Below are 24247 nucleotides of genomic sequence, written 5' to 3'. Positions count from 1 at the left end.
GAGACCATAGATATAGGAAGGAGGAGAAGCCTGAAAGAAATAGTCAAACAGCGGGACCTTAGAACAAGCTCTCAGCTTTGCTTTGTTTCTGGAGAAAGACACCCCTCTGCCCGTTCGCATGTACACCTAAGTCCAGTTTCTTTTATAGGTAGGGTTTTTGTTTTTTAAAAAGCTTTCTCAACTTCAGACGTGGCTCTCCAAGCGGGCGCCGAGCAGAGCTCTTACGACGTCACCGGTGTGCGCCGCCTCCGCCTTCGCCATCTTAATTGCGGGCAGCCTGCCGCTGAGGTGTCCTTTCAGCGGTTCCGCCAAACGGGCTGAAAGCGGCGGAAGGGCGAGAAGCGAGGCTGGCGCTGTCAGGTGGGGCGCCGGGGTGAGGGCCTGGCCCTTGGGGGGCGGCGGGCGCTCCTAACTGCGGGGTCCCTGGGCTCTCGGGGCGGGGAGGGACCGGGCAGCGCCGGGCATTTGGGGCCTACGTGTCCTCCTCTCCGACGCGGCAGCCCGTGAGCCTTCAGGCGGGCAGCCCCACGACGGGCAGCCCCTCCGTGGCCCCTTCTCCCCGCGCCTAGAAAACTAGCAGGCCATTGCCGCTTTCTCCTTTACATGCTAGCTTTCTACGTGCAGAGGAGATGGCGTGTGGAAGAAAGATGATTTACTCTTGTAAAACACATACTGTTCCTGCTCTCTCAACTAGTAAAGGTAAAAGAACTAGTACATTTAGGGTATATTGAATATTCAAGCTTTCAAATTCTAAAAATGAGGGGTTGTAGAAAGTTGTAGCGTGACTTGGGAATTCAAAAGCTATTTTGGTTAAATTATTATAATTTGGTTTTGCTTGCTAAGCGAAATGTGTATAAGCAGTAGTATTTTCTGGGGGGAAAGAGGCCAGAACTCACTGTGAAAGCCTCCCGTGTTTTCTTAGAATGGCAATGGCACCCACCTGAGAGGTGCCGGAACTGAATTTTGGTGATTTTCAACTGAAAAAACCCCCTGTGTGTAAGATTGCATAAAAATCATTAAAAATGACACTGAAGTACTTTCAGTTGTATATTCCACATTCTCTGACATTTTCAGAAAGTAATATTAAATTTCTGTGGTTTTCCCTGAGCACTTTGTGTTTTTTTAATCAAACATAGACTTACCAAGTTAAGTGTTGTCCAGTCACAAAAGTAACAGCAGATTCAAATTCATCACACCCAAAAGTTCTGTCCTAGGCCCGTTGTCGTTCAAACGTCTTTATAAATGATTTAGATGAAGTAATTGAGGGGATGCTCATCAAATTTGCAGATGACACCAAACTGGGAGGGATAGCTAATACTGCAGAAGACAGAATCAGAATGCAACATGACCCTATAAGATTGGAGAGCTTAGCACAAGCTAACAAAATGAATTTCAGTAGGGACAAATGTAAGGTTCTGCACTTAGGCAGATGCATAAATATAGGCTAGGGGGACATCTGGTTTACTAGCAGTACATGTGAAAAGGATCTAGGGCTCTTGGTGGACCACAAGCTTAACATGAGCCAACAGTGTGATGCAGCAGCAAAAAAAGTGAATGCTGTTCTAGGCTGCATCAAGAGAAGTCTAGTGTCCCGATCAAGGGAAGTAATAGAACCCCTCTATTCAGCCTTGGTCAGACGACACCTGGAATACTGTGTCCAATTCTGAGCACCACAATTTAAGCAGGATGTTGACAAGCTGGAACGTGTGCAGAGGAGGGCAACCAAGATGATCCAAGGTCTGGAAAGTAAGCCTTGTGAAGGAGCACTTGAAGGAGTTGGGTATGTTTAGTCTGGAAAAGAGGAGACTGAGAGGAGATATGATAGCCATCTTCAGATATCTTAAGGGCTGTCACATGGAGGAGGGAGCATGCTTGTTTTCTTCTGCCCTGGGGGGTAGGACATGAACCAATGGCTTCAAGTTTCAAGAAAGGAAATTCCAACTAAACATCAGGCATAACTTCCTGATGGCAAGAGCTGTTCAGCAGTGGAACAGACTCCCGCGAGAGATGGTGGGCTCTCCTTCCTTGGAGGTTTTTAAGCAGAGGTTGGATAGCCATCTGTCATGGATGCTTTAGCTGAGATTCCTGCATTGGCAGGGGGTGGGACTAGATGACCCTTGATATCCCTTCCAACTATAAGATTCTACAGTTCTATGAAAAACATATTTTAAAGACCCCTCAGTGAAGAAATTTGCCAAAATTAAGTTTCACCCCCCCCCCTAAAATGGCATGCCCTACTGGTTTGGACACCAGCTGATACCAAGTATTACTCAAAAGTAAGCCTTGCTGATTTCAATGGGATCTATTTCCAGGTGAGCCTGATTAAGATTGCAATCTTAAGCACCTGTCAAATTGCTACTATGGATCTATGGCTCCGAATAGTTGTGAACAAATTTGTTGTCTGTCTTTGCAGAAACATTGCTATTCTATGGCGACTTACCTGGAGTTTATTCAGCAAAATGAAGAGCGTGATGGGGTGCGTTTCAGCTGGAACATATGGCCCTCCAGCCGACTGGAGGCCACAAGAATGGTTGTCCCACTGGCCTGTCTACTGACTCCTTTGAAAGAAAGATTAGACCTGCCACCTGTCCAGTATGAGCCAGTATTATGCAGCAGACCAACTTGCAAAACTGTACTTAATCCACTTTGGTATGACTTTCTTTAACATCTATTGTTTCAGTGGAGCCATATTTTGTTAGTGACCTTATTCTGCAAAGCTCAAGACTGCACATTTTTCTTAGAGTAAAGAAAGCCCTAAATTGGAGTTTTGTAATTTAAACATACAGTATAGCAGATTCTTCCATGTCCTATCGGCAAGCCTGTGTGATACATTAAGATTGTATCATGATCCATTAATGTTAAAGCTGGGTTGGCATACCCAAAGTATATTAAGAAAAGGGAGAATATTATTTTGGGTCAGAGGCACCGTATTGCTCCCAGTATTGAGGGGGCCCAGCGTCGCACACCTGTGAAGTCACAGGTGTGGCGCACATTGCGTGCATGTGACATCATACACACAACGTGTGTGCATCATCGGGAGGATGTTGAGCATGGAGCCCAGAGCCTTGTGGCTTCAGTGGCTGGTGGCTCCTCCTGAGTGGTGGACACTGATTCTGCTCCACGCTCGGCCTCTCCCGCTCCTCAACATTTGGGGGCTCAGACCCCTGCCAACAAATATTGAGGGGGCCGAAGACAATTCTGTGCCTAGGAGTTGGTGCCTCTGTTTCCAATGCAAACCTTAATCATTCAAGCAAGTAAGCCCTGCAGTATGCATGAGAAGTGTCAAAACTTAGAAACCAGACACTCTATCCTAGGCAACACAATTGCACCAGGTAGATATTTGGGCCATTGTGTTGTAGTTAGAGCTCCAGATTGAAAAGTAAGCTTAGAACCTCAGTATTTTTTATATAAATTTAATAAGCCTAATACAGACACACAGTTAGCTGTGGTTTCATAATTGGATTATAGGACTGAGTGTGTTTTTTCTCTGTCCTTTTCTTCTTGTTTGCAAATTGCCTCCCCACGAAAAGTCTGGCTTTTGCGTTATGTGTGAAGTAAACCTGGGTATTCTCTTTAAATGTAATTGGAGAACCCTGATCACAAGTAACACAACCTACCTAGAGAGGATTGGGAAAGAATCCATGCATGGTAGGCAAGAGAAGCAGAAGCACAGTCCTGTCACACACACACAAAACCTAAACACTGACTGATTGTATGTATGGCATTGGAGTCAAAAGGATGCTATTTATTTTCTAAGACAAAGCAAATGTAAGGAAACAGGTCTGGCAGTACTTACCCTTGTCCAAAGGCTAACAGGTTAAATGAAAGGGCAAACAGCAAGCCTGAAAAAGTGTCCCACTCCAGGGAGGGACACACAGATGCCTTGATACTTGCCAGTCAAAATAGCTCTCCTTTTGAGGAACCACTTGCTGAAAAAATGTACGTTTGCCTAATTGGCACTAACTGAAAGTGCTCTTATTGGCTACTAGCAACTGAAATGAAGAAATTAAAGTTGGCTTTTATGAGATAATGCCAGTGGTAGGAATTTTCTCTTAATATCATTAGTTTTGTTATGTCATATGTTTACCTTGAGGCTATGTATCAAAGACCTAATACCAATTATTTGAGAGAGAAATGGAGCACCCTGACATATATTCCCTTAAAGCGCAAGTTTGATATATCACAAGGATTTTAACAGCTTTATTTCTTTTTTACAGTCAAGTTGATTACCGAGCCAAGCTTTGGGCTTGTAACTTCTGCTTTCAGCGAAACCAGGTGGGTGCAAAAATATAGGTTACATCTTCACTGACTTAAAAAACAACAACTTTATTGGTGCTGAAGTGATTGCATTGTCCCTCTCCCATTTGCCCAGATCAGTACACCTTTTTAATGTGTACTGTGAATGTACAACTTTGACCAGTGACATTGACAAAAATGCTGCATAAAAACTTTTAGTTTCTGTTATTGAGCTGTCATACTGATTTGCCATGCATTTGGTTGTCTTTATGAACCAGGTGCATCATTATGTGTTGCCTTTATTAGTCAGATGACAGTGGCTCAATTCAGACATAGCACCAAATTCTAGTTCATGCTAATCATAGTTTAGAACCTTAACTGAAGCTTGAGCTTCTAAACCTACAATAGGAAAACCATGTTTTAGAGGTGCTTGACTGCTTTCATTTTCCAGCTGCTCAGCACACTGGGCTCAAGAAGCTTTGATCTCCAATAGTCAATTCATACATCATGCCAGATCAGGAGTTTGCACAAACCATAATTTGCAAACACATTCCAAATCATGTCAGTCAGATGTCCTGTTAAGCCATATATAAGTTCGGTGTTAATAATGATTTGGTGTGATGTCTGAATTGAGTTTGTAAGTTACCTTGACCAACCACTTGAGCTAGTTTGCAAATCCTGTAGCCTGATTTCCAGTTTAATCAGAAATTCATCCCAAATTGGCAGCTGTAATTTTTTTAGAATGTGTAATTAAATTCTCATTTTTTATTGAAATATAATTGCTTGTATATACGTTGCATTACAAGTGAGCTTTGACATATTTTGATGTATGTCCTAATCTTTGGTGTGTTTCTCCAGTTTCCTCCAGCATATGCAGGGATATCTGAAGTGAATCAACCAGCAGAGCTTATGCCACAGTTTTCCACAATTGAATATATAGTTCAGGTAATCCTTTGTATGCTGTGTTTGAAACTCCACTGTGTTTACTTTAGTATCTCTTTGACAGTAATCTTAAAGTGTTTAGACTATGGTTTTCTGTAAGGAAAAAAGGAAGTATTCTGTTGTATATACTTCTATGTGGTAAATAAATGTTTTTCCTCCCACACAAGCGTGGTCCTCAGACACCCCTGATCTTTCTTTATGTGGTGGACACATGTTTGGAAGAGGAGGACTTGCAAGCTTTGAAGGAGTCGCTACAGATGTCTCTGAGTTTGCTGCCTCCTGATGCTCTTGTAGGGTTGATAACTTTCGGCAGAATGGTACAGGTTCATGAACTGAGCTGTGAAGGCATTTCCAAAAGTTATGTTTTCAGAGGCACTAAGGATCTAACTTCAAAACAAATACAGGTATGCTTTGCTTTAACTTTTATATAAAAAGCCCCCAACCCAACCTTGACTGCCCCTCAAAAATTATTTTAAAGTGCAGTCTTCTGCGTTCCTCCAATTCTGATATGTGTTTTGATTGTCAGGATATGTTGGGTCTTACAAGGCCTGCAGCACCTGTTCAACAAGGAAGACCTCATCAGCCTCAGGAACAACCTCTTATTTCAAGCAGGTATATAGTTTTGCAAAGCAAAATGTATTTAAAAGGATGTAGTAGATTGGCTTGCATGAAACTTCTAAAGATCCTTGTCTCTATAGATGCCTTTGCATGGATCAAATTTGTCTATTTTTGGCTATTTTGAAGCAGCTGCTTGAGAGAAGTGGCATTTACAGAATCTTAGAATTGTAGAGTTGGGAGGTACTATGAGGGTCATCTAGTCCAGTCCCCTGCAGTCCCAATGTGGGGCTCAAACCCCCAACCCTGAGATTGAGAGTCTTATTCTCTGCTGACTGAGCTATGATGGGCAAAGCTATGGGTAAAATAGCTTTTAGCAATTTTATCCAATTTGCATCTTCAGTTTGAAAAGATGGGAAATCACCATATGAAATGTTATATTAAAGTAGGATCAATAATTTAACACTTTGAGGGCATATGGATGCATTTGAAAATGATACCTGATTCATATATTGTGGTGCAGTTGGGTGTGTCTCTCCCTCCCCCCCCAATCATGTGGAATTTTATATTCTGTTATATGCTGTTGTGTTCTCATGCTGATCCCCTTGGGGTCCTCCAGCAAACAGAGATATTGTTGCATGAGCTTTCATAGGCTAGAGCAGGTGTGGGTGTAAAAGTGATCTTGTATGTTCTGTCTGGGTTGATATGCACAGTTTGTATCCTGTAGTGCCCAGCTTGCTTCTGCTTGTATTTACTGATATTTGAGTAGTAAGATAGGAATGCAAGTAGCCTGAGAACTTCACACATCATGTTTGTTCTCTGTAAAATAAAACACAGTGTACTTTTATTCTGAACTTCTGTAGATTTTTGCAGCCTGTTCACAAAATTGACATGAACCTGACAGATCTCCTAGGGCAACTGCAAAGGGACCCATGGCCAGTAACTCAGGGAAAGCGACCCCTGCGATCCACTGGAGTAGCTTTGTCGATTGCTGTTGGATTACTGGAGGTATCTTTGTTATGCTGGTGGAGGAAGGAAGTGAAAATTATTTACTGCATTCAGTATCTGAAACTTACATTGTTGAACGTGCCTAAATTTTAAAAAAATGCCGTATGGTGTTCCTTGGAAATGAGATATTTTAGAATTTCTTATAGTGATATATGAAAAGTAATAACTTGCGATTGCTATCTGACAATGATGTGTTGAAAGTGCATCCTTTCTGTATGCGATACCTTCTCCACCATTTTAATATAAGGCTGGAAAAGTGATAAAAGAGCATGAGCAGTCCTTATTCTTCCTAATGAAAATGTCAGGCTCAATGGATTTCTTTTTTTCTTAATAAAATAACTAAAATCCCCAGTGTGGTTGATGTATACTGTACTGCCTTTGTGGACTACATTGCCTGCTGATATTTCATGTGTGTTTTCTTCTCTTCCCATCTCCAAGGGAACATTTCCAAATACTGGGGCCAGAATAATGTTGTTTACAGGAGGTCCACCAACTCAAGGGCCAGGCATGGTGGTAGGAGATGAGCTGAAAACTCCCATCCGTTCCTGGCATGATATAGAGAAAGACAATGCCCGGTTTATGAAAAAAGCCATGAAGGTAAGAGTTGGTCTCTGCTTTAAACTCTCTCTGTGTTAGGGTTCTGCTCGATTCTGGCTTTCCAGCAAAATATGTAGTTTCAGGAGCTTTTCTGAATGGAATGGAATGAACATTCTGAACAGAATGGAAATGTTCACCTTGGGTTCTAATAGTTCAAGTCAGATGCATGCTTCTTCTTGAATAATCTTCTAAATCGTTTTTTAATGCAAGCTGAAGTGGCTAAAATCTCTAATAAAGGTCCTGGATGAAAAAAGTTCATATGTCTGTTGTACCAGCTGCTCCTTTTTAGACCATGATATTTGCTGCTTTCTCTTCCCCCTAGTTGTTTTTGCTAAGACTGTAGTTTTCAGTCCTGCCTCAATGGTTGTTTTACAGATTTTAGTACTTGGGGGTAATCAGTTGTGCCCAAACAAAAGTAATTAGGGGTAACTGACCTCCAGGTTTGCTATGCCACATGCAGCTCACTTGTTAGAGTGTGGTGTTGCAGGTTTGATCTCCATAAGGGACAGCTGCATATTCTTGCATTGCAGGGGTTGGACTAGATTCCTGCATTGCAGGGGTACCTTCCAACTCCATGAATCTATGTACTAACATATGCATGCTCATATTCATGTAGAGCTTTGGATCTCAGTAGTTGTTACATTTCAGTTTGACACCCATGGTTTAATGGGTTTGGCACTCTGAATCCCATCGTTTCCCATGCTATTGTTTACCTGTTGAATTTGGACAACTTTTTGTTGGACTACATACTCCATCAAATTCCCGATGGGAGTTGTGGTCCAACACAGCTGGAGGACACCATGTTGCTCTAGGATTATAATATTTAATCATATTGGTAATAAAATATATCTTCAAAATGTTTGTTATGTTTTCTTAGCACTATGAGACATTGGCTAATCGCGCAGCTACCAATGGACACTGCATTGATATTTATGCCTGTGCTCTTGATCAGACTGGACTTCTGGAGATGAAATGTTGTGCAAATCTTACTGGGTATGTTCTCAGTCCTCAACGGGAGGGTGTGCCTTTCTCTGTTTTCACATCATAGAGAAGGGATAAATTTCTGGATTGGTCCACAGTCTCTTTAGATGACTAGGTGGGACAGGTTTTCAGTCTAGGGTTTTTTGAGTGGGAGAACGGAAATAATTGCAGTTATTTACTTCAGTCATTATCATGTATATAAATCCAATTTCTGGGTTCCTCTTCTTTTGCATACTATAGTATTACAGTCAATTGTAACACAAACCCACAAACCTATATACTTAAGTTTGAATTCAGTAGGAGAGTGAGAAGGATGGTTGGTTTATGTTTTGTAACCAGCAGTATTTCACTGTAACACACTCTTTTCTCAGGGGTCATATGGCGATGGGTGACTCCTTCAACACCTCTCTTTTCAAGCAGACTTTCCAGAGAGTGTTTAACAAAGATCCCAGTGGAGCATTCCAAATGGCTTTTGGGGCCTCTTTAGAAGTGAAGGTGAGTGTGGCAGACACCAGCTGTATTGTGAAGTTGCAGGGCAGTTGGTTAGGTATTACCGCTACACTCTCCTAACTTTGGAGGAATTGATAATATAGTTGCCAACTTCACTCAAGATCCCTTATTCACAGTGGGGTGGTGTACAACATTTTCACATAATAGTGGGTAATGGCCCTACATAACAGAGAGGTTCTCCGTATCTTGACATTGTCTTGTTCTATTCTATTTTTTCCTCAAAATTCCACTTTCTCATTCTGTACTTTGCAGAATTCACAATTTGAAAACAAGGAGTGTTGTGGGGAGGATTTATCAGGCTGTGGTTAGGGTGGCTGCTCAGGGGACTTCAAGGGACCCAGTGGACAATTGTTATTACTTTAGGATTACTTCAACCTTCTTTTCACTTTAGACCTCTAGGGAGCTGAAGATTGGTGGAGCAATTGGACCATGTGTATCCCTAAACGCAAAAGGGCCATGCGTTTCTGAAAATGTAAGTGTGTGTATGGTTACTGTTTGTTTAAGTTATTTAGATGGTATGTCAATGACACAAATGCTATCATACATAACATAAAATGGAGTTTAGCATCCCAGTTTTTAGTGAGTGGTTATCTTATAGGTACAACAGAAAATGATGTAGAGAGTTGGGAATTTGTCCGCCTTTTTGTTGCTGTGAGTAGCAGAGTTGAAATCAGGGCTGCCATGTGGTTTGATCTTGTTCCATATGAAGAAGGCTTTCATTGAAAGGATGTAGGATGTTCAGCTGCTAAGCAGGTTCTTGACATCCAGTTCTGGGGGTGGGAGAACCCCCCCCCCAAACTGCAGCCTGCCACATTACACCTTGGATTTTTGCTTCAGGGAGGAGAAATAATAATAATAATAATAATAATAATAATAATAATAATAATAATAAATTAATTATACCCTGCCCTCCCCAACCAAGGCCAGGCTCAGGGCGGCTAACAACCAATAATAAAAGCAAGTTGATTGAAATACAACTTAAAAAACAAGATTAAAATACAACATTAAAATGCAGCCTCATCACAGGAGGAGAAAGGAAAAAGGAAAGAGGGGGAGGGAATCAAATTGATTCCAAGCCAAAGGCCAGGTGGAACAACTCTGTCTTACAGGCCCTGCGGAAAGAAATCAGATCCTGCAGGGCCCTGGTCTCATGAGACAAAGCATTCCACCAGGCTGGAGCCAGTGTTGAAAAGGCCCTGGCTCTGGTTGAGGCTAATCTGACTTTCTTAGGGCCCGGGACCTCTAGAGTGTTGCTATTTATCGACCTTAAGGTCCTCCGTGGGGCATACCGGGAGAGGCGGTCCCGTAGGTACGAGGGTCCTAGGAGCATGTGGGTGATACCTACTTTTGCTTTTTTTCAGGAATGTGCTGTGTGTGTTTGTGTGTTGTATGTGTGTGTTGTTCCTCTTTTCCAGAAGGGAAAAGTATCTTTATGTTGCCTCAGATTTGAGAGCTGAGGAGTTCCCTTATAAAATTAGGTGTGTTGACTGGTTTTTTGCATAAGTTCATTGAAAAGAGTTGGCTGATTTCTTTATCAGTTTTTTTATTATTTTGCACTTTCCTTCATGTGGTGTTTTAATATTACATTGTGTGTTTGTTGCCAATACTCTACATTTGTTACCCAGTATGATTTATCTTATTCTTTAGGACAGGGATGGAGAGCCTCCAGCCTGCAGGTCTTCCCATTTGACCCACAGGTTCATTTCAGCCAAGCCATACCCACCAGTCCTACGTCTGACATCATATATGAAGTCAGGTGTGGAGCAGGTAGATGGCCTGTCTCAGCCAATGAGGACATTCAGGCACTTACAATCAGTTGGTTATTGGATCTTGAGAAGCTCTTTTCAAAGTACTGGGCAAGCTAGTGCTTTGAAACGGGCTTCGGAAGGCCCCTCTGGGCAAAACAGGTCACCTGACATCATGTTCCACCTACCTGTTAGATGGGAGCCGCTGACTGATCTTACCCAGTTTCGCACTGCTGCTTTTGGAGGTCAGGCAGGAAATGGAGACTGTTGAATGCAGTGCCACAATTTGTCAGCTTTCAAGGTTTTTAGCTGGGGCAATTGGAATAAGATCCACTATTTGACTATTGATTCAAAACCCTAAAATGTACCGTATTTTTCGCCCCATAAGGCGCACCAGCCCATAGGACGCACCTAGTTTTTTGGGGGGAGAAATAAAGAAAAAAATTTTATTCCCCCCCCCCCCCAGGGCTGTCCCCCGAGCTTGCGGGGCTGGCGACGGGGAGGAGCAAGCTTCTCCCCGCCACCAGCCTTCTAACCAAGTCGGGGGACAGCGGGAAAGGCGCGCTGCGCCTCTCCCGCTGTCCCCCAAGCTTGCGGGGCTGGCGACAGGGAGGAGCAGGCTTCTCCCCACCGCCAGCCTCCAAACCAGGTCGGGGGACAGCGGGATGGCGGCGTTCCGCCTCCCCGCTGTCCCCCGAGCTTGTGGGGCTGGCTGTGGGGCTCTCCAGGCTTCAGCGAAAGCCTGCATTCGCCCCATAGGGCGCACACACATTTCCCCTTCATTTTTGGAGGGGAAAAAGTGCGTCCTATAGGGCGAAAAATACGGTATTTTATATAATTGACTTTTTATTTCTATTCTTTGTATATCGTACTGTTGTTATATTACTATGGCCAATGGCTGACGCAAATGATAATTCATTCATTCATTCATTCATTCACTCACTCACTCATTCATTCTAAGGGACAGCCTTCTCCTTGCCTCCGGCTTGTGCAAGGTGGAAATGGGGCTGGGACTCCCTTAGACTTCTCTGTTGAGAGGTGTGGGTGTGCGCCCCTCAATAGAGAAGTTTAAAGGTGCCCCCAACTCACCTCTGTCGCAAGCCAGAGATAGGGTGGGGGTTCTGTTAGACACACACACCCCTGCCACCTTGTCAGGGCAGCAGCAGTTTAGCGTGCTTGCCTCACCTGCCACCACCTTGGCACGGGAGTCAGGCAGACTACCACTTTCTCCCTGGAGAAAGTGCCTGTGCAAGGTGGAGGCAGCCTCTCAGAGGGAGCCTGGCAGGCTCCTTGCACCCAGGAGGAAAGACAGAACCCTCCCTCCCAGTGAAGTCAGCTAGGCGGTGCAGAGTCTTCTTAATGCTGCTGCCGGGCCCAGCGCTCATCAGCAGCCTCAGGCGGCCCAGCTCCGCAAGGCATGGATAAGGTGGCTTGCCCACTGGCTGAGAAGCACACAGAAGCGCCACATCCCTCTGGCTCATGTGTCAACAGGAGGGCTGTGGGGCTTGCTCAGCAACACACAGTCAGCCAGGCAGAGGGAGTCTCTCACATCTGCCTGGCTGGCTGCTTGTTTGCCTCCACGCAAGCAAGTTGGATGGGCAGCAGGTCTCTTTTCTCCTGAATGATCCACTGGGAGGAAAGAGATTGGCCACCCCTCTTGCTTGCGAGGAGGCAAATACACAAGCCAGAGAAGCATTGGGGCTCCCTCAGCTGGAGGGCTTTGGGGGGAGCCTTCTGTAAGTGGGGAGAAGATGATTTAGCACGCTGTCTAATGCTGAAATGGGAAGTTGGTACTACGTGAGAATGATGGGGGGGGGTGGTTTGCGGGTAAACAGTCCAAGCAAATGCATGTCTGCTCATAAGCAAGCCCTACTGAATTCATTGGGGTTAAACTGGCATATGAATCTGCAAGAACAAAGATGAGCTATGGTTCATATTTGTAGCCATAATGTAAACAGATGTTTCGGGTTTCAGAGTAGATCTGAATATTTTGGATTCTCTTTTAGGAACTTGGGATTGGTGGCACATGCCAGTGGAAGATTTGTAGCCTTGACCCCACCACAACTCTTGCCATTTATTTTGAAGTAGTAAACCAGGTGAGCCCGTCTATTTATTTGCCTTTAAAGTTGTATGTACATTCTGAAACATTTTTTACTGTGCTACTCAAGTCAAGCAAATTATAATTTGCTTATAATTATAATTATCCATCCAGAGATTATAGCTGCTCTTTTTTGAGCAATGCTTCAAGTTTAAGAAAGTATGATTCCAAGCTGCATCCTTATTTTCTTAGCATGGGGGTTGCCACCACCCTGTTCTAGCTATTTCTCGTAATGTACTTAATTAGACTTGATTAAGCTGCGATCCTAAGCACTTATTAGAAGTAAGTTTCACTGAGCTCAGTGAGTCTTACTTCTGAATCAACATTCATAAGATCACACTGACAGTCTATTTCTCATTAGTTTGGCACTGCCCAAGAGTGTTGTTTTTTGGTGGCTCCAAGAAACTGTTGATTTTGAGTATGCCATACTGCTTTTATTTTGTTTTCATTTTGTAACTGCATGGTGTTTTCAACCTGCCCTTAAAATATCCTAAAGGAAACTTCTGTTTGTCTGGTTTTCAGCACAATGCACCAATACCTCAGGGTGGCAGAGGGGCTGTCCAGTTTGTTACACATTATCAGCATTCCAGCACACAGAGGCGCATTCGTGTGACTACAGTTGCCAGAAAGTGAGAACAACTTGGTGATATTTGGCTGGGTATTGGCTTCATGTTTATATTGTTTAGATTGTGTTGCTGCTTCATACAGGGTGTGCATACTTTTTTAGGAATTTGGGAGGGAGGGTGGTGTGTCCTTTAATCTTCAAAAATCTAAGTGTACCAATTGTTGCTGTTTTTAGTTGGGCAGATGCACAGAGTCAGCTGCAGCACATAGAAGCTGCATTTGACCAAGAAGCAGCTGCTGTCCTGATGGCTCGACTCGGTGTCTATAGAGCTGAATCAGAGGAAGGGCCTGATGTCCTACGATGGCTGGATAGGCAGCTAATCAGACTTGTGAGTATAATTAATTGTAAGCCTGTGTAATCTTAGGACTCAATTATTGTTTAAGCTGATTGGACTGCATTCTGGTGGAAATGTTTCAGATTGTGGGGTTTTTTTAAGCCCAGCTGGTATGAAACAAAATTTGAATAATCCATTCGAAATCCATTGGCTAAATCTAAAACATTGGGCTAGTTCAAACAATTCTGAACTCTATTTTAACATTGCAAGAACAAGCCTACACAACTCGCAGGCTTGCATACTCCCCTCACCTCTTTTCCTCTGGCATGGCCACAAAGAGAGCAAAAGAAATGGCCTTCCCCTTTAAACTATTCAGCATTTCCTATTACATCTGAACTCAGTGATAAATTGGTTCGTGTAAACTTTGATCAATGGAAACAAGATAGTGTGGTTAACTGGAGATTTCTTGACTTAATTGTGGCTCTTACAAAGGGAAGAGCAAAGGGGCACTGAGTACAGGCAAAATACTTGTTCATATCTTGCCTTGCTAGCTGAGATGGTAGTTCAAAGCCAGGCCACTAAGTAAAGTTCTCAGATGTCTAAATTGAGCTTGCGTGTTTTGGTATTGTAGAATGAGTGACAGTTTCCAGGAGTGAGCAGAAAAGCATGGATGGAGAACCTGTGACCCTCCAGATGTTATTGGATTCTAGCTATCACCAGCCCCAGCCATCCTGGTCAATGGTTGGGGGTGATGAGAGGTATAATCCAGCAACATCTGGAGGGCCACAGGTTTCCCACTCCTGATGTTATGCAGTTGATGTGATATAAACACTTGATTATCTAAGGATCAGTTTCTCCATCAGTAATTTTAAACTAAGCTGCTTTATTAAATCCATCTGTGACAAATTTTATTCTATTATGTGATGAAATAAACATCCTTTTTCAAATTTCTTGGTAATATGATGTAATCTATTCCTTTTCTTGTTATGTTATGTTACATTATACTGTTTAAAACATTTAAAGTTTTATTACTATATATCTCCAACAGTGTCAGAAGTTTGGCCAATACAACAAAGATGATCCAAATTCTTTCAGATTGTCTGATTCATTCTCTTTGTATCCCCAGGTAAGAGGATATTTTTTGGAACTTTAAAAAAATTAGAACAATTGATAGGAGATAACAGTGGGGTTCCAAGACTCTTATGATGATTAAACAAATTCTTAAAACAATGATGCGTTCTGTGTTTGTGTGACATTCACTGACTTAATCCAGAGAGTTAAATGCAAACAAAGAGGAGGAAATGTTATGGTAGTAGTTTTGATTGGTATTCTACTGAAAATCTCTACCATAAATGCAAACAAAGAGGAGGAAATGTTATGGTAGTAGTTTTGATTGGTATTCTACTGAAAATCTCTACCATAAATGCAAACAAAGAGGAGGAAATGTTATGGTAGTAGTTTTGATTGGTATTCTACTGAAAATCTCTACCATTTTCTGTATCCCATGTAGTTCATGTTCCATTTGCGGCGATCTCCATTTCTTCAAGTGTTCAATAACAGCCCAGATGAATCTTCCTATTACCGTCATAACTTTGCCAGACAGGATCTGACTCAGTCTCTCATCATGATCCAGCCTATACTCTATTCTTATTCATTCTATGGACCACCTGAGGTGATTTGCTTTTGTTCAGACCAAAGTTATAGTAGATATTTCTGTATATTTTGGGACACATGTTAAGCTAGGAGTAAAGACCCCAACATATCAAAATGTTTGTTTTTAGAATCTTACCGTGTTTATATTTTGGTGAAAATGTGCGTCCCAAATTGTTAGAACATCTAAAACATTTGTTCTCTGTTCTTAGTTACTGAAGAATAAAAAACCCTAATGTAATGAAATCTGTGTTATAGTATTTAAAAGGCAGGGTGAGGAATTTGCGCCCCTCAAATAGTGGGGTCCAGAGGTTTTGCTATCTACTAACAGTTGATAAGTGTGCTGAAGTTATATATCTTGATTTCAGTAGAAGATACCAGCATAATATTGAGAAGTACCGTATTTTTCACTCCATAAGACACACCTTTTCCCTCCTAAAAAGTAAGGGGAAGTGTGTGTGCGTCTTATGGGGCGAATGCAGGTGGGAGGCTCTGCTCGGTGCTCCCTTTAAAGAGCCATGTGGAGTGTGTGTGCGGCACTTGCAGGCTTTTCCCCGAGGAGGGAGAAGGGCAGTCCCACGCTCCACGCGGCTCGTGAAAGGGAGTGCTGAGCAGAGTCTGGGATGCATACAGGCTGTGCTCAGCGCTCCCTTTAAATAATATTTTTTTTCTTGCATTCCCCCTCTAAAAACTAGGTGCGTATTATTGTCAGGTGCGTCTTATGGAGCGAAAAATACGGTAGCTATTTATATTTGGTAGAAGTAAAAGATGCTATGTTAAAAAATATGTATTTGATTTCCTCTTTGGGTGGAGGGGAGTTGTTTGAGAATCTGCCTATTTTCTGTTTAGTTTTGTTGTTTGAAAGTTGAGGTTTTACAAAAGCTATATTCCACTTCACTTTTGTAATAAGATTAATGTGATTATTTTTTTTCCTTTTCTTCTGCTTCTAGCCTGTACTTTTGGATAGCAGCAGCATTCTTGCCGATAGGATCCTCCTGATGGATTCTTTTTTCCAGATCGTTATCTACCTTGGTGAGGTAATGTGCTCATAACCTTTTGTTGAAACTGAATGCTTCCTGTGAGGTGCTAAAAAGTTTAACAAGTTCCTGAAAATATATTGTCTATTTTATTATCTTTTATGCACAGTCGTACCTTGGTTTTTGAACAGCTTAGTTCTCGAATGTTTTGGCTCCTGAATGCCGCAAACCCGGAAGTGACTGTTCTGCTTTGCGCACTATTTTTGGAAGCTGAACGTCCAACGGGGCTTCTGCAGCTTCCGATCTGCAGGAGCTTCCTGCAGCCAATCAGAAGCCACACTTTGGTTTCTGAATGTTTTGGAAGTTGAATGGACTTCCGGAATGGATTCCGTTTGCTTTCCAAGGTACGACTGTATTGTATAATTATTCTGGGATCCATATTCTTGTTCGTTTTCCCAGATGCTCTTGCCTTGTGCCTTTATAATTTGGTGAGTGGGGTGTGTGTTTAATCAACGTTCCTGGCTTAGGCATAATGCCAAACCACAGTTAAAGCAGGCCTTTATGAAAAGGAAATATGTTCTATAGCAGTGGTTAGCCAAGTACTGTGGACCTCCTGTTTTTCTTTTTAAATTTTTTAAAATTAATTTTTCATTAATAACAGTCCAATGGAGGCCACATTAATACAATACCAAATCATAATACAATCAAAAGAGCCAATTAATCAGTCCTGAATTCAATGTTTTTGGATGACTTCCCGTGTTCCAGCTATCAGGAGCTGATGTTATTCCTTGGTCCTGCTCCAATTCTCTTAATTAGTCCAAATGCCACAATTCCGATCTTAATCCGTTGTTTTAGCAGCTACTGATGTAATGACTTTTGTTCGTATCCATATCCGTTAAGTTGCATAGGGAATTTATATCTTGTATTTTTGTGTGTGAATTATTTGTTTACATTCTTCTTTTCCTTGTGTTGTAAGCAATCCTCTTCAACATTGCCCCTCCTTCGAGGACTTATTTCTTATTGCACCACAGTTTCTCCATTTTGCCTCTCCAAAACTGAAAGCACTCCAGCATCCAGCCGTGACTCCTGGCTTACTTCCAGCATTTGTCTCCTTTGAACCTTTCCAAACTTCTAACAAGCTGGTGTCTTGCCAAAACTATAATAAATCAGAATTAGAGCCCTCTTTAGTAGGCAATGTCACAAGTCATCACAGTATTTCACACAGTCTATTCTTTCAAGTACTCCGTAAAGAAAATTATAAGTTCTTGTTGAATCTCTCTTGCATTCCATATATAGTTATAATCCATTAATAATTTCATTCCATTAGTAATTAATTGATTCTTCTTCAGTGAAGCCTTGTCAAATCATAGCACAGCAAATATAATGTAAAAAGAGAACAAAGGCTCCCCTTCACTTACATAGCATTCCAGTTACAATGAGAGTCCTCTCCAGATCAAAACCTTGGCACTTAGTGGCTGATTCATTTAGCAAGTTATCTTTCTCCTTCATCCAGAACACGTCCGTTTCTTAAGTCCAAATTTAGATCCATCTTAATAGAAACAGAAGTACCTCCGCTCATGGAATTGGGGAGTTTCCAATACGTGCAGTGCTATGCACTCTGCATCCATCGGAGCAAGAGGCAGTTATTGGATGATCCGCGAGTGAAAGCTCCCCCCCCAACCCTGGTGTGGGGCTTGCAAGGATAATTAATCCCAGATTATCCTTAATTAACTGCACGGCTGGCATCCAGTATCGTGGGATCCACTGTTCGCCATGGCGGCTGCACCGGAAGTGGACCTCCTGTTTTTCAAAAGCCAAGCCACGGACCCCCTACTTTTGAAAATGCTGATATCTTTGTGGTAGTTTTTGTTACGTGAATGGTGCCACCATACTCTCCAACATGTCCCATCGCAAAACTGGGATGTGCCACTTCTGGATCATGCTCCCATGTGAACCATGTGGGCCTGGGACTGCACAGGGCCCCATTCCAAACATCTTGCTTCTCCTTTATGTCTGAACAAGGTGAGATGAAGATTCTGCACTAACACAAATCATAGATTACGAAGCAAAAACAGGCTTGTCTGTCAGTACCTAATAATAAAAGTTGACATACTTTGATTAATCCCTCATTCTCTTTCCTTTCAGACTATTGCCCAGTGGCGTAAATCTGGCTATCAAGACATGCCTGAATATGAAAACTTCAAGCACTTACTGCAAGCTCCACTGGATGATGCTCAAGAAATTCTGCAGACAAGATTCCCGATGCCACGTTACATTAACACGGAGCATGGAAGCAGTCAGGTAAGGCAGAGCATTACAAAGGTCTGTGATGAAATTTAACAGAAATATATGTAGAAGTGGATTTTGAACAGGTCCCGATACCTAGTCTTTATTTAGAGTCCGAAAGCATTTTGTTTTATCTTCAGCTATATTAATACCACAGCAACGCTATAAAATGTATGTTTCTTTCTTGCACTAAAGGTTACTGTACTGGTCATACTGTACTGTACTTAGGATGTCAACTCCTGGGAGTTACCTGTTTTGATACAGTTTGTACCTCTTGCTCATCTGTTAATTCTCTCAGGCTGCTCTGTTGATTATTTTAAGATTCCTCCAGGAACCTTAGAACACTGGTTCTATACAGCTATCCTGTAGTGTAGCTATCCTGTACAGCTAACCCGCACGCGCGGGTTGCGATTCGCTGCTTCTGCACATGCGTGTGGTGTCATTTTGCGCTTCTGCGCATGCGCGAGCGGCGAAACCCAGAAGTAACCCTTTCCGGTACTTCCGGGTTGCTGCGGGACATAACCTGAAAGAACGTAACATGAAGCGGATGTAACATGAGGTATGACTGTATCAAAGCTGAAGACCTGCCCAAGTCTGCTTCATAGCTTAATAAGGAATTGACTATGCATTCCCCACTGCTTAAATGGAGCCTCTGCATCTTCATTTAGTACCAGATGTTTACATTCTACTATCTTTCCTCCCCACTCTGAGCCTACATAAAATCATAGAGTTTGAAAGGACCATGGGGGTCATATAGTCCAACCCTCTGCAATGCAGGAATCTTTATTATTATTATTATTTTAGTTATTTATTCATACTTTTCAAATTTATACATTTCATTAGTTTTACAATCAATTTAACATTCCAAAATTTGACTTCCTTCCCCCTCTTTCTGCGGTTCCTTAAATGTATTTTTTAATATCTTCTGTGTATCCAAATTCATTTAACTTACTCTACTCTTATAAATCTGCAGGTTATTACAGTAATCCTGCTAATGTTTTTATCTGTCTACAATTTATCTGTAAATATTCAATAAACCATTTCCATTCTTTTATAAAAAGTTTGTTATCTTGATTTCTTATTCTTCTGGTAAGTTTCGCCATTTCTGTATATTCCATAAGTTTTTGTAGCCATTCTTCCTTTACTGGGACTTCTGCCTTTTTGAGCAAGTAACATTCTTGCTGTAGTAGCATACATAAATAAATTTCTATACAAGTTAGGTAGTTCTGTCCCTATAATTCCCAAAAGAAAAGCTTATGGGTTTTTTTTAATAAAAGTTATTTTGAACATCTTTTTCAATTCACTTTATATCATTCCCCGGTAAGCTTTAACCTTACTACAATACCACCACATATGATAAAAAGAACCGTCTTTCTCTTTACATTTCCAACATTTGTTTGATTTAAATTTATACATTTTTGCCAGTTTACTTGGTATTAGATATCAACGATATATAATTTTCATATAATTTTCCTCTTAAACCATAACATGCTGCAAATTTTATATCCAAATTCCACAATCATTCCCACGCTTCCATATCTATGACCAATATCTGTGCCCAGTGTATCATTGAGGATTTTGCTCATCCTTTGTCTCGCATTCCAATGTTTTATACATTTTAGACAACACTTTTACATTACACTCCAATCTTTTAAAAATACTTTATTCAGATGATGATATTGTAACCGTGTTGTTAATTTCCCAGATAATTTTTTAAATTACTTTAATTTATACTCTCCTCGCTCTTGTTTTAATAAATTTCTATAAGTTGTCCACACTTCTACCATATTCTTTTTCTTTACCGCTATAGCTTCCAGAAGTGAGAGCCATAATGGTGTTCTTACCTCTAATAAATTTTATCCCATACTCTATACAAATTTTTCATAATTATATGGTTTGTAAATCCTTTATGAACTTTCACCTTTTAGTACCATAAATAAGGGTGCCAGCCAAAAATATTATCATGACCTTCTAAGTCTAAAATATGTGAATTCTCTAATGTCATCCATTCCTTCAACCAACAAAGGCAGGATGCCTCATAATGTAATCTCATATGCCAAATATGCAATGCAGGAATCTTTGCCCAATGTGGGACTTGAATCCACAACCCTGGGATCAAGAGTCTCATGTCCTCCCTGACTGAGCTATCCAGTGTTGAGGTTAAATAAAATAACAGGTATTCTTATCCTGTGAACTTCTACATTTTTCATTGGGATATAATTTATTTTAAGGTTTCTGTCCAAACATGGGTGTACAGAGCCCTCAAGGTAGCACACAATCAATCAATCAATCAATCAATCAACCAACCAACCAACAGAAATATTTATTGGACGATCCAAAAACACAAGCTCATCAGTAAGTTGTATCCTGCCCACTGCAACAGGGAATCTCAGAGTAAACAACTGGGCTGGCTTGGTGTGCTGCTTTGTAATGTGCTCAAGATGTCTGGGAGTTTCTCTTAGCTTGAAAGGCAGCCATTAGCTTGCTTCTTCAGTAAGCAGACTGCTGCCTTTTGAGCTAAGAGAAACTCCCAAACATCTTGAGCACATTACAGTCATCTACAGTTGAAGGCATGTATCATTTTAACTCTGATTCATACTTGAGAGGTGTCATGGCCCAAACAAATGCATATTACTTCTTTCTAATCATTTACTTGAAATATGCCAGTAACAATTTGAACTATTAAAATCAGCAGACTAGTTTTTTGTAGTGGCAGAATTCTTCCTTCCTTCCTTCCTTCCAAGTTCCTCTTCTGTGAAAGTTCTCTGTTTTTTATTTATCTTGAGCTGAGAAGAGCAGTATACAGTGGTACCTTGGGTTACATATGCTTCAGGTTACAGACTCCGCTAACCCAGAAATAGTACCTCGGGTTAAGAACTTTGCTTCAGGATGAGAACACAAATTGCGGGGCACGGCAGCACCGGGAGGCCCCATTAGCTAAAGTGGTGCTTCAGGTTAAGAACAGTTTCAGGTCAAGAACAGACCTCCGGAATGAATTAAGTACATAACCAGAGGTACCACTGTACATGCAATCACTTGACAAATTCACGTGGACATTTAGGATAAAGTGATAAGCTTGAGATTTCATTTTGTATTATGTCTAACCAGCTTTCTCATTTTGGCTTTTATAGGCACGCTTTCTCTTGTCTAAAGTGAATCCTTCGCAGACTCATAATAATCTCTATGCATGGGGACAAGTAAGTAATGAAATACCTACTCCTGTGTTTAAAGTGTATATTTTTATTCTGTATATGTATTCACAGTTTAATTTACTACATCAAAATTAGGGAGTAGGGATGTGGGCATTGTTTTTGGTATTCTGGAGGCTTGGTTTTTATCCCCTTTCATCCAGTCTTCCAGTCGCTGTGGGACAGCCAATATGCTGTAAGAAGTGTGACATAAACCACCGACTTTCTGATCACAAGTCCCAGGCTCTATGGTTTAACCCACAGTGCCACCCGCGTCCCATCCTTTGGACTATAATGTAACCTAAATAGAAAACTATCTTTAGAAAGATTTTTCCTCCAAAAACATTTTATTTTTAAAAATCTGATTTAATTTTTTTAAAAAATAATTTTTAATTTTTTTAAAAAATTCAATTTAATTTTTAAAAATCAGATTTACATTTTTTTAAAAAAATCATTGATTTTTATCCATCCTGGTGCATTTATACCATCCATTCTGCTTACCATCTGTGTGTATATACCTGCAACAGAATTACATTGAATACACCTGCAGTGGATTCTAGTTGACAAAAGCTTATGCCGTAATTAATGTAGTCTTTAAGTTGCTGCAAAATTTAGCCTGTGTTGTAGCAAAACAGCAAACATAGCTAACCTTCCAGAAAAGTTTAGTTAAGTCTGTCTAGTATATGGCCTGTGAGAAATTAGAATAAAAATTGTAGCATAGATTAGTAGAGCTAAATTAGATAGCTTTGTATTCTATGGTTAATTGCACTTAATCTGTCCAGTTACCACCACCCCTGCCCCCACTGGTTACATTAGCTTTGGTTTTGGTGTTAAAATGTATCTTCTTCTTCCAGGAATCTGGTGCTCCAATCCTAACAGATGATGTTAGTCTGCAGGTATTCATGGATCATCTGAAGAAACTGGCTGTTTCAAGTGCATCATAATTTTGACCTGCTGAAGAAATCTCAAAAAATCATTGAACTAAGTGAATCATGCTACTGATTTCAACCTGCCAAGAAACTGATAACATTCCTACCCCTCTCTTCAATTGATTTTTCTTATTGATTCTACATAACAAAGATGTGAAGGAGTTTTTTATTTTAGAGTTAACTTATTTGTATTCCTTTTGTTTGTGTTCTGCCAATTCTACCTTTTCCTTCATGTCATTATTACAAAATGATGAATTATCTCACCTGTTGTCTCCTATAACTCACCTTTTTTTACTTGTACTTAAAAATAGTAATAACAATAACTGAGGAAGGTATTGATGCTTGGCGCTGTCACTAGCTAACTTCTTAATTGCATAAATGCAGTTAAACTTTGGCATGAGCATGTTAAAAGGAACTGAATAGAAGTTCTAAACAGTTTTACTTAAGAAACACCCAACATTTCCAAATTGGTATTAAGATTTTTTTCTGCTTTTATGAGCTGTTTAGTGTAGCTGTAAATTTCAAATCTGGGCACATACTCTGGATACTGTATAAGGGGCCAATAGCTTCTGGGGGAAAGCCCCTGTTCTTACTTTACCTTTGAAAATATATCTTACCCACAAGAGTATTGCCTACAATTAAGTAGGTGCAGTGAATTAGGAGGCTAGAAGGGGAAGGAAGGGCTACCTGGAGCTGCTTCAGACTTGAGAAATCATTAATCCATCTAGTTTGAAACTCTACTAGAACTGGCAACAGCCCTCAAGCCTTGTGGTCGTGCCATGAAGGATGTCAGGCATTGACTCATGTGTACAATCCCTGAGCTGTGCCCCCAGAATCAAAGGGAATTCACTTGTGCCATTTTATAGTTGTGGATGTAGTCTTTACCTTTTCTAACTGGTGGAGTGGGCTGAGGTGCTACTGAAGCCCTGGCTTGAGAGGCTGATGCTGTTGGCTGGTGTTGGCTGGTGAGGGAGAAAAGAGGAAGAGTTGTTTCATTATGAACATTTAGCTGTTCAGCCTTCTTATTCTCTTGATCTTTCAGTGTGAGTCAACTTAGTATTTCTTGAGACAATGTGACAGCTCCTGATATTTTTAACCTTTTTCTATTGTGAACCACAGTAATAATACTAAATCTATTAAATCCCTGATAAATTGCTTATTTCTTTCTGTATGGTGTCATTTTTATTTGTGTGTTCAGCGTATTTAGTTACATGATATATCTGAATGAACTATAATAAGGCACAGAGTTTTCCATGGGGAGCTAAGAAAGCTTAGTTGTATGAACAGGAAGATAAAGAATGTAAGTATTATGTGCCAAAAATAGCAGTAAATTTACAGGCGGCATCTGACTTTGCTATTGGTCTGTTTTCACAGGATAGAAGAAAAAAATGCCATTGAGCTTTTCTTGCTATATTTTGGGTCAAATGTGTAATGCAGGACAGAACACAAACAGGAAGATGAATATGCATTTTTGCTATTGTAGTTTTGTGATTCAAGTATGCACTTGCCTGTTCGTTACCAGAATGGAAGCTGCACCTCCTATTTTAAAATGGTGCTTCACATCCATCTACAATATCTCCACTAGAAAAGCCAACAGCAATCTGTAATTCAGTGATCACACAGGAAAGTGTGCAGCGCTTGCTTGC

The 24247-nt window shown here is 41.0% G+C and overlaps 1 protein-coding gene across 2 annotated transcripts; it reads left to right on the top strand.

Moving 5' to 3' along the window:
• Window positions 1-255: 255 nt before the first annotated feature.
• SEC23B (SEC23 homolog B, COPII coat complex component) lies at window positions 256-23760 on the top strand. Of its 2 annotated transcripts, none has more exons than XM_083624457.1 (20): window positions 256-360; window positions 2414-2649; window positions 4218-4275; window positions 5095-5181; window positions 5346-5582; window positions 5705-5790; window positions 6597-6741; window positions 7180-7338; window positions 8216-8331; window positions 8691-8814; window positions 9221-9301; window positions 12581-12670; window positions 13195-13301; window positions 13472-13625; window positions 14620-14697; window positions 15082-15243; window positions 16172-16258; window positions 18344-18499; window positions 21616-21681; window positions 22527-23760. In XM_083624457.1, exons 2-20 carry the CDS (start codon window positions 2429-2431, stop codon window positions 22614-22616), a joined length of 2304 nt encoding a protein of 767 aa, XP_083480583.1. In that variant the 5' UTR covers window positions 256-360; window positions 2414-2428; the 3' UTR covers window positions 22617-23760. The 2 variants fall into 2 exon arrangements, with proteins under 2 accessions (XP_083480583.1, XP_083480584.1); XM_083624458.1 differs by lacking the exon at window positions 256-360 and adding an exon at window positions 493-699.
• Window positions 23761-24247: the final 487 nt, after the last annotated feature.

Source organism: Podarcis filfolensis (genome assembly GCF_964270895.1).
Source record: "Podarcis filfolensis genome assembly, chromosome: 7".
Classification (NCBI taxonomy): domain Eukaryota; kingdom Metazoa; phylum Chordata; class Lepidosauria; order Squamata; family Lacertidae; genus Podarcis; species Podarcis filfolensis.
Note: the sequence above shows the minus strand (reverse complement) of the source record. Positions and strands in the feature narration are given on the sequence as shown.

Excerpts from the sequence above, each read along its gene's own strand:
- SEC23B (XM_083624457.1), top strand. The coding sequence starts at position 2,429 with ATGGCGACTTACCTGGAGTTTATTCAGCAAAATGAAGAGCGTGATGGG. Across the intron at positions 8,815-9,220 it reads GGGCCTCTTTAGAAGTGAAG|ACCTCTAGGGAGCTGAAGAT; the intron begins GTGAGTGTGGCA and ends TTTTCACTTTAG. Across the intron at positions 16,259-18,343 it reads TCGTTATCTACCTTGGTGAG|ACTATTGCCCAGTGGCGTAA; the intron begins GTAATGTGCTCA and ends CTTTCCTTTCAG.